The 10,565-nt window shown below is 22.6% G+C and overlaps 1 protein-coding gene across 1 annotated transcript; it reads right to left on the bottom strand.

The window, feature by feature from the left end:
* Positions 1-843: 843 nt before the first annotated feature.
* Positions 844-8,953, bottom strand: LOC109604485 (testis-expressed protein 10 homolog). Its single transcript, XM_020021019.2, has 10 exons — positions 8,427-8,953; positions 8,159-8,365; positions 5,431-5,762; positions 3,426-3,646; positions 3,028-3,140; positions 2,726-2,972; positions 2,442-2,673; positions 1,443-1,597; positions 1,218-1,391; positions 844-1,159 (listed from the first exon to the last, which is right to left on the bottom strand). Exons 1-10 carry the CDS (start codon positions 8,619-8,621, stop codon positions 1,134-1,136), a joined length of 1,902 nt encoding a protein of 633 aa, XP_019876578.2. The 5' UTR covers positions 8,622-8,953; the 3' UTR covers positions 844-1,133.
* Positions 8,954-10,565: the final 1,612 nt, after the last annotated feature.

Here is a 10,565-nt window from a genome sequence, read left to right as displayed (position 1 = left end):
GAAATAGTGCTAATTTTTAAAAAATTATATGGAAATATTTCTTATAATAATTATATATAATTATATCAACACATTTTTTTTTATTTTCAAATTAAAATTATACTTAGATTAAAATGTTCAATTTTAATTGATTCGGAATATTCTGAATATCGATTAGTTCACCATATTCAACTTTCTTAATTTAAATTCATTTGAAGTAGCTCATAAAAATAAATCTATGACTGTTGGTTACACATTTTTAAGTGAATATAAATTAATTGAATTGAAAGAATTGATTAGAAAAAATATGAAGATTATTAGAAAATTACAATAATTTTCAAAATTTATTTGAATCACCTCAATTAATAATTCAGTAATTAAAAAATTAATAATTAATTTTAATTTATTCAAATGAAAATTGTTCTTAGATTAAATTTAATTACTCGAAACATTCTGCGAATTTGATTATGAATTTAACTTTAAACATCAGCGATAAAAAAATTTATAACTGAATATGTTAATTTTTATTTTATAATTAGAGGTAGTTTATTGAAGAAAAATTAATTAAACTTTAAGAAAAAAATGCTAACTTTAAAAGTATAATTTTTTATATTTATTTGAAATTATTTCATTTCACAAATTAACTACAGAAATCAGTCTAATGGGGCCTACACCGTAAGAACTGAAGCCCATAGTATAATTGAATCGCCACCATGTTTAATTGGTATTATTATGTGTAATTTGTAATATTTAATATTAGCATAATTCCCAGTGTTCTATGGTCCAGTGGATGTGACCCTAAGTATAAGTAAAAATTAGTCACATTTTAGTAGAAAACAAGGTTTAAAATAAAGTACACTCACAGAGAGTATATAATATTTTATTAAACATTAAATAAACAACACATTATAAAAAAATTAACGAGATCTTATATTTATGTATTATACAATAATACATATGGTCGTATTTGATATTTTATTGAACAACAGTTTATTACGAAAAATAAACTAGTTTTAATTATAAAAAACATTAAAATACTTCGTATTTGATAATCCAACAAACGTAAGACTTTATTACAAAAAATAAACAACATTTATTTTTATAAAAACATTGAAAAACAAAATAAATACTGAACTTAAAAACTTAAAAAAAAACTAGTTGGCAGCTTGTCTTGCACTAGCTAAAATACAAACATTTATTTAATTAGTAATATACTTAATCTACATATTGGTACATACCCCTTAAATTCAGCATCATTTTTAAGTAATCCATCAAATGAGCATTCTGTTTGGAATATGACAAAGAATCTGGTTTCATGGGTTCTTGGAGCAAATAATAAAATATTTTTAATATATCCATCTTAATTAGCTCCTCATCTTCGCAATCTAATATTTTTATTTTGTGTATATTACCTACGAATATAAATTAGCAATCAAGTTTTAGAGAATATTACCATAATTTACCCAAAACATCCATCCAATGATCATAGAAACTCTCCAAGAATGCTGTATTGCCACGTTTAGCCATTGTAAGGAGCAGTTTCACTTTTTTGGCTGAAATTTCAGGCTGCCATAGACAGTTGACGGTGTTTTGAATCCACTTATCATAATTTTCAGTACTGTAAATAATTTAATTCATTAATAATAATGTACAAACTTATTTCTACAAACATAAAATGATTAAAATTGGAAATTAATTGATTAATTTTGAAGATTTTTGATATATATAACGTTAGTTCATTTATAGTTCTCAAAGTACTTCAAAAGTTGATATTTTACCTAAAATAAATATTAATATTTACATTTTTAACTTAATAGATGAAGAGTTCTTTTGAAAATATTAGTAATAATAACCTATTTTCAATTTATTTAAAACTACGTAAACTTTAGTTGATTAATTTTGAAGATTTTTGTTATATAAATCATTAGTTCATTTATATTTCTCAAAGTACTTCAAACGTCGATAATTTTTTACCTAAAATAAATATTAATATTTAAGTTTTAAAATCTTTAAAATTATTAAAATTTAAAACTTTGTAAAGAAATTGAATATTAGCATTAATACGATATTATTATTGTTTTCTTTTAATTTAGAACTCTTCTGATACATTTTCAAAATATATAAGGAAATATAGAAAATTAAAATATTTAAATATTGGGTAAAAAATATTCAACATTTGAAAACATCAGTTTCAAAAACTTAAGTGATAATTTTAACTATAATTCCTACGAGTAAAAGTTAAATTATTTTAGAATCTTTAATCACTAATTAATGTTTAATATTTGAGAAACTTTTATTACAAGTTTTATTGGAAAAATAGATAAGGACAAGAATTAAAACTTATCCATTAAACGTCAATTAAAACCATAAATCAAATCTTTTAAAATATTCGAAAATGTGGTTAGTGGTTAAATATAATTGATAAAATCACATAAATTTTATAAAAATAATTTAGTACACACCTTTTAACTAAGTTATTTTCAGACACATCAACTAAAATAGCAAATATATCTAACTTTGTACTTTCCAGTAGTCTAGAATTTTTGTAAAATGTTATAGTATGCTCCAAAATACTTTCAATAGCTACATTATTTCTTTCCCACAACTTAGTGTCCTCAAGTAGAATTGATCTTAAAATTAGTACCAGGTACTTAATATTGGATCCATTGATAAAACCGCTAGACAGCAAAACTTCTGTAAGATAAATTAGTTATAACATCACACAACACACATATTATTTACTTACTTGTTATATACATGACGATGTTGTGAATTTTAGAATTCTTAGTACCAGTGTGAATGTAAAGAATCGAATAGATGTAACAAATTAACAAATTTTGCTCGACACATTTGGGATCGTCATTACTTTCAAGGATAGACAAAACACTCTTTGATTTTTGTTTCTGTTTGATTTTCTCGCCTTGGCTGTACGGGAAATTACTCACCAAGTGCTTAAGGAATTTTTTACCTTCAATCGATAAAAATACGTCGCTCTAAAATAGTTAAACGGTCTTAGATTAAAATGTAACTGAAACAAATTAGACTTACCACATGTAAATTTTTCTCATAGTAATTTATTTTGGTGTACTCGAACAACAAATATGCAATTTTCATGACGCAGGACAACATTGCTGCTGCCTCCTCATTTAGTATGGTGTTTTCTGTAATATTAAAATTGTATGGATATTCGAATTAAGAGAAAAAGAGGAAAATGTAATTTACGTTTCTGATTCAAATGTTTGTCACTAAGAAAAGCTTCTTCATGACAACACAACATGTTTAATGCTGAAGAGGTGAGTTCCAAGTTCAAGTTACTTGAATTTACTTGTTGAACATTGGCAATAAAATGGTTGATTATATAATATTTTGTTGAACTGAAGAAGTCAGACGTTAGAAACGTAAACTACCTTTTCCTGAATATAATTTAAGATGTTAAATATAATTACCAGTTTTAAAACCTTTATCAGGAACAACTTCAATCCAAGTTTCGTACAAAAGTGGCATTAAAGACATAATGTGTTTATTTAATTGTTTAACATTGCCACTTTCCACATCCGTGGTATTATTATTCAAAAAGTCAAGATCACATTTTTCCAGTTTGTCATTAAGATTGGTGTTATAAAGGGCATGAGTTGTTTGATTAAAATTGTAATGAATACAATTACAACTGAAATAATTAAATATGATTTAATATTGGTTTTACACAGGCAAATGGGGCAGTTCAAAGAAATTTATTAATTGAGCTTTTCATTGTTAATTAAATATATAATATATTTCAATATATTTGTTCATTCTACGTTCAATTATAATAAAATTTTATTGTTTTAAAATTATTTAAACCAAATATTAAATATAAGAATTTCAAAAATTTAATAGATTTTAGGGCTCTATTCATCAAAATTTATTTAAAAATAACTATAAAAAAATTTGAAACTTCTGGGTTACAAATTAATGACACTAAATAATAATTTCAGAATCCAAATTCACATTTGAAAATAAAATGTCAGAAGTCATACAATTAAAATTAAAAATCTTATCTTAAATTTGAGAATTAACTAAATTTTTTAGAAAATATGAGAAGGAAAACTGATACTATTCTCATACATTAAAACTATAATTTCAACAAGAAATATATCAATATTCTTAACAAAATTCAGAAATTTAAAGCAATTAATACTTAATAAGCACAAAAGTTTTCAAATCATAGATTTAAATTTAAAATCTTGTAAAGCAATTGAAACAGCCATTTCAGCAGCATTCAATAATTAAGTTATTATTTTAGAATAGATGAGGAGAACAAATACTATTGAAATTAATCTATTAAAAGTACAATTTTATCGTGAAATATATATCAATATTCTTAACATAATTGAGAAATTTAATATTTAATACACCAAAAAATTTAGAATTTGTAAAAAAAATTGAAAATTAGTCTTTTCAACAGCATAAAATAATATATTATATTATTAAATATATTACTAATGTTTTTAGAAAATATGAGAAGGAAAACAAATAGTAAAAAACATTAAAACTATAATTTAAACAAAAAATAAATGAATATTCTTAACAAAATTCAGAAATTTAGCATTTTATGAGGCCGAAAAATTTAAAAACAAAAAAATTTCAGCAGCATAAAATAATCATAATGTTAACTATTTTGGAAAGGATAAAAAGAAGAATTAAGTACTAACAAAACTTATCTATTAAAATTATAATTTAAAAGAAAAATTTGTCAATATTATTGACAGAAGTAAGAAATTTAAAGCAATTAATACTTTATAAACACAAAAATCTTCAAATAATAGATTTGAATTTAAAATCTTGTAAAGCAATTGAAAATTAATAATAATAATCATAATGTCAAACATTTTGGAAAAGGTAAAAAGAAGTAGAAAATTTATCAATTTTCTTAGCAGAATTAAGTTATTTTAAAAAACATTTAATATGTCATAAGCACAAAAATCTTCGAAGATAGAATCTTATAAATTGTAAATTAAATATATTTATTTTATATTTTGTAAAATAATTTAGCAGCATAAAATAAGTAAATTTAAATATCTAATATTATCAGTTATGATATCATCAGAATTTGATTTTTTTAGAAAACTACTAAAATATTATAATTTAGAGAATTATTCACAACAAATCCATATTTTTAGAAAAATATTCTATAAAATGTATGTAAATATTCTATAAAAATATGTTCTTGATATCAGTAAACATGAAAATTTAAAATTTCAATTACTATTTTTTTAATATTAAATTATTATTATTCACAAGATAATCATGAAAATATGAAATTATAAATATTACACGAAAGTACAAAACCCTGAAAAAATTACAAAAATTTCGAAAAAAGACTTAAATAAAATATTTAAAATTTCAAATCTAAAACTTAAACTTTCCAAACTGTCCAATTTGGCGAGAAATGTGAATACTTAAATATCATACCCATTCTCTTCCTGTTGTGACATAATGGCTTTCAGTATTTGATAAAGTCTGCTTAAAACTTTCAACCTCCAGCTGACACTGGTCATTTTGCTGTTCAAATTGACGGTCAAAGTCCTGTCGACCTGCGAATCACTCCTCAGTTTTGAAATCAATGTGAAAAAATCAGTCAGCACTTTTTCGGGATTTCTGGCGACCAAATTGGATACATGTTTTAAAAGAGCATCGAGCAACATGAGCGAGTCCTCCTGAATTGTTTTGTTTATATTGGTCATGGCACATCTCAAGTTGACCAATATGAAACTGAAGAATGGTTCAATCTTTTCCGCTGTTGCCTAAAATTTTTATTGTATAGTTATGTATTTCAATAATGTGTAATCTTATTACATTAGGAAATTCAATCACGACTTATACATAGAGAAAAAAATTAATTATTATAATTATTTAAATCAATAATAAAATATGAAACTAAAATAAATTTAACTTTTTATTGTTATTTTACAATTTTAAACCAAAAAAATCACTGAAAGGTTGTTGAAACTATTTAAATTATTTGAAAAAAATATCTTCAAAATTCATTAAAAGCACGTTAAAACGTGTATAAAAATGAAAATGACACAAATTCAATTAAATATGTAAACATCAATTTCAAGTTAAAAATCATTGAAAGAACCACGAAAAAATATAAATTATTTGAAAAATGTTTTTAAAATTAATTAAGAACATGCGTTGGTCAAATTTTTCAACATAGAATGAGAATAAATGTCAAAATATAAATTTCATGAAATAATGTTTGAAACTAGAGAAATTTGAAATTTTATTGTGTGATTATACAATTTTAAGCTAATAATCACTGAAATAATTTTGAAAAAATTTGAATTCAGTATGGAAATCTTAAATTGATTAAATTTGTCAACATACTAAAGAGTAAAAATGAATATGACACAAAAATAATTAAATATATAAACAAAAGTCATCAAATAATGTTTTAAAATAGACAAATTTAAAATTTGGTTGTGTAATTTTATAATTTTAAGCCGAAAATAACAGAAAGAACTATGAAAAAGTTAAATTATTTGAAAAATATGTTTTAATTAATTAAAAATATGCGTTAAAATTAGAAATTCAGAAAGGAAATTTTTAATTAGTAATTTTCAACATACTACATGATTAAAAATATAAATCAAAATCAGTTGATGTTATCAAATTTCATCAATTAATGTTTGAAACAAGACAAATTTGATATTTCATTGTGTAATTTTACAATTTTAAGCTAAAAATAACTGAAATAACTTGAATTTAGTAAGGAAATCTTGAACTGATTAAATTTTTCAACATACTATGGAGTAAAAGTTAAAATGATAAAAAACAATTAAATATATAAACAAAACTCATCAAATAATATGTGAAACTAATTAATTTTAAGCCAAAAATAACAGAAATAACTGTGAAGAAGTTAATTTATTTGAAAAATATTTTTTAATAATTTAAAAAAATGCGTTAAAATTAGAAATTCAGTAAAGAAATTTTAAATTAGTTTTCAACATACTACATGACTAAAATTATAAATCAAAATTAATGAAATCATCAAATTTCATCAATTAATGTTTGAAACAAGACACATTTGAAATTTTATTATGTAATTTTACAATTTTAAGCTAAAAAATCACTGAAATTACTTTGAAAAAAATTGAATTCAGTAAGGAAATCTTATACAATTAAATATATAAACAAAACTCATCAAATAATGTTCAAAACCAGATAAATTTAAAATTTGGATGTGTAATTTTATAATTTTAAGCCAAAAATAACAGAAAGAACTATGAAAAAGTTCAATTATTTGAAAAATATTTTTTAATAAATTAAAAATATGCGTTAAAATTGGAAATTCAGTAAGGAAATTTTAAATTAGTAGTTTTCAACATACTACATGACTAAAAATGTAAATCAAAATCTGTTGAAATCATAAAATTCCATCAATTAATTATTGAAACAAGACAAATTTGAAATTTTATTGTATAATTTTACAATTTTAAGCTAAAAATCATTGAAATTACTTTGAAAAAAATTGAATTCAGTAAGGAAATCTTAAATTGATTAAATTTTTCAACATACTAAAGAATAAAAGTTAAAATGACACAAAAGCAATTAAATATATAAACAAGTCATCAAATAATGTTTGAAACTAGACAAATTTAAAATTTGTTTGTGTAATTTTATAATTTTAAGCCAAAAATAATATAAAGAACTATGAAAAAGTTAAATTATTTGAAAAATATTTTTTAGTTAATTAAAAATGACTTAAAATTAGAAATTCTGTAAGAAAAATTTAAATTAGTAGTTTTCAACATATTACATGAATAAAAATGTAAATCAAAATCAGTTGAAATCACCAAATTTCATCAATTAATTTTTGAAACTAGACAAATTTGAAATTTTGTGTAATTTTACAATTTTGATATAAAAAACCTTAAAAAATTTAAATTATTTGAAAAAAATCTTTAAATACACCTAAAACATGTGTTAAAATTTGAAATTCAGTAAGAAAATTTTAAATTAATCAAATTTTTCAATATAATATGAAAATAAAAGTGAAAAATAAACAAAGTCATAAGAAATTTTGTTCATTGTTTTCAACCTAATATGGGAATAAAAGCAAACTTGAAATAAAATTAGTTAAAACTCATCTATTAAACTATGAAATTGTGTAGAGAAATAGTACTATACATACATATTCCAGAAGCTTGTCAATAACTGCCACAGATGCAGCCCGAACTTTTCCACACTTATCTTGAACTAGCGTCGTAACATTCTTTACCAGAACAGATAAATGATTTTGTATCATCTCATCACGGAAATGCTTGAGCATGTCAGTGATTTCCTCACATGCACTGTGTCTCACGTTCTCATTGTAGTGCTTCAATCGGACAACCAAATCCTTAAAAACATTTCATTAATATTATTATTAATGATGTCAATTTGCTTATCAGTTTACTTACTTTGATATCCAAACTTCTCTTACTCAAGGGAATGTCTTTGTTTTTCGACTTTAACTGCTCGGGCAGTACAATCGCCTTCACTTTGAAAGTTGTGTCTGTTACATTTTGTCCCTTCGGTAAAAATTTCGTCTTGGCACTCGTCTTCAACTTTACCTTCGACTTTTCCTCCCTCAATTTCTTCTTATGTTTACCCATTTTGTTTTTCGGACAGCTTTAGATATAACCTATATAACCAAACTTATGCACGTTGTTCCCGTTACCGGCTTTTCAAACTGAACCATAGACAAGGACGTAGGAGATTATGCACCACCGTTACAAAAGTATCAACGGGTCTCACAGCAACGAACAAATTAAATTTGTTGTTTATAGGTGAAAATACAACTTTGTTTATTTATTTATTTGTTTACTAGTTTCAAGATTTTGTGTTACCCATAGACAAATAAAAGATAGACTGATATTATAGACAGTCACTGAATCGTGTTGTCATTGAATTTAGTTATTTATCCTTTGGAATATTTTAATTAAAACTTGGTTTTAGTAAAAATATAAAAAATAATAAAATTTATTTAATAATAATATACAAGACATATTAAATTTATCACAATTCAACAATTTTTATTTTTAATCAAAATTACCATATACAGTGTGGCCCATTTTAAAGCGGAACACCCCATTAATTTTATATTTTCGTAAAATGATCAAATTTTTCGATATAGTAGAAAGAATAAAGGTGAAAATTAAATAAAATCCATTAATTATAAAACAAAAATCACCAAATTTCATCTAATAATATGTATAATTTTATAATTTTAAGCCAAAAACAATAGAAAGAACCATGAAAAAAGTTAAATTACTTGAAAAATATCTTTAAATATACTAAAGACATGTGTTAAAATTTGAAATTCAGAAAGGAAATTTTTAATTATTCAAATTTTTCAATACAGTAAGAAATTAAAAGTGAAACAGTAACAATAAAATTAATTAAAACTATTCAAATTTGAAATTATATTGGATAATTTTACAATTTTAAGCTAAAAATCACTGAAAGAACTTAAAAAAAATAAATTTCTTAAAAATATCTTCAAATTCGCTAAAAAAATCTTAAATTGAATGAAATGTTCAACATACTAAGAAAGTAAAAGTAAAAATAACACAAAAACAATTAAATATATAAACAAAAATCATCAAATAATGTTTGAAGCTAGACAAATTTGAATTTTGATTTTGTAATTTTAGAATTTTAAGCCAATAATAACAGAAAGAACCATGAAAAAAGTCAAATTACTTGAAAAATATATTTAAATACACTAAAAACATGTGTTAAAATTTGAAAAATATAAAAAATAATAAAATTTATGTAGTAATAATATACAAAACTTATTAAATTTATCATAATTCAACAATTTTTTTAATCAAAATTACCATATACAGTGTGGCCCATTTTAAAGCGGAACATCCCCATTAATTTTATATTTTCGTCCGATTTTAACAAACTAATTTTTCAATTGTTTTCAATTGTAAAACTCTGGACAAAATTTCACGTCTTTTCGCATTAAAACAAAACCTCTGAGTAATTTTTAGGTGTGAAATTAGGAGAAATTACAATAGCAATTTTTTTATAGTAAATTTAACTACACCCCCATTTTAGGCATACCTTAAAATGGGTATACACCAAACTTCAAGTTATATATATTCATAATTTTGTGGAACAATTAAAAATGGTATTCTTCTTTTGAATTTATTTTTTTTAATCATGAATGAATTTTCACCAATCCTCCATTCAATTTAACACAAGATATTATTATATCATTTTTGTAAATTCATGGTTGAATTAATGAATCATGTGCAGAAATGGCCCCACAACAATTAGGAAAAATAACCACGAACATTCGAAAAAAATATAATAAATCCATTGAATTGAACAGTGAGTTAATTAGTGGAAGTAAATGAAATTTTATATTATGTTTTTCAATTTTTAGTATAAGTACAATATTGTTGAAAAATAAGTTAATTTATATTATTTTTCATAGTATATTTTATAGACTTCTTAATCACAAAAATAAATTTATAAGAAAAAAATTTTAAGTTGGCAATTATAGAGACTGCCGATAGAACTTTTAGTATTAAAATTTGAAATTT

Source organism: Aethina tumida, chromosome 6 (genome assembly GCF_024364675.1).
Source record: "Aethina tumida isolate Nest 87 chromosome 6, icAetTumi1.1, whole genome shotgun sequence".
In the NCBI taxonomy this organism is placed as follows: domain Eukaryota; kingdom Metazoa; phylum Arthropoda; class Insecta; order Coleoptera; family Nitidulidae; genus Aethina; species Aethina tumida.
The sequence above is the reverse complement of the archived record's forward strand: the minus strand, read 5'-3'. Positions and strand labels throughout refer to the sequence as shown.

What these genes read in the sequence shown, in the direction of transcription:
- LOC109604485 (XM_020021019.2), bottom strand. Translation starts at nt 8,621, where the DNA reads ATGGGTAAACATAAGAAGAAATTGAGGGAGGAAAAGTCGAAGGTAAAG. An exon ending in TTGACAAGCTTCTGGAATAT is followed by an intron (nt 5,763 to 8,158) that starts GTATGTATAGTA and finishes TAAAAATTTTAG; the next exon opens with GCAACAGCGGAAAAGATTGA. An exon ending in TCATTGGATGGATGTTTTGG is followed by an intron (nt 1,392 to 1,442) that starts GTAAATTATGGT and finishes TTATATTCGTAG; the next exon opens with GTAATATACACAAAATAAAA.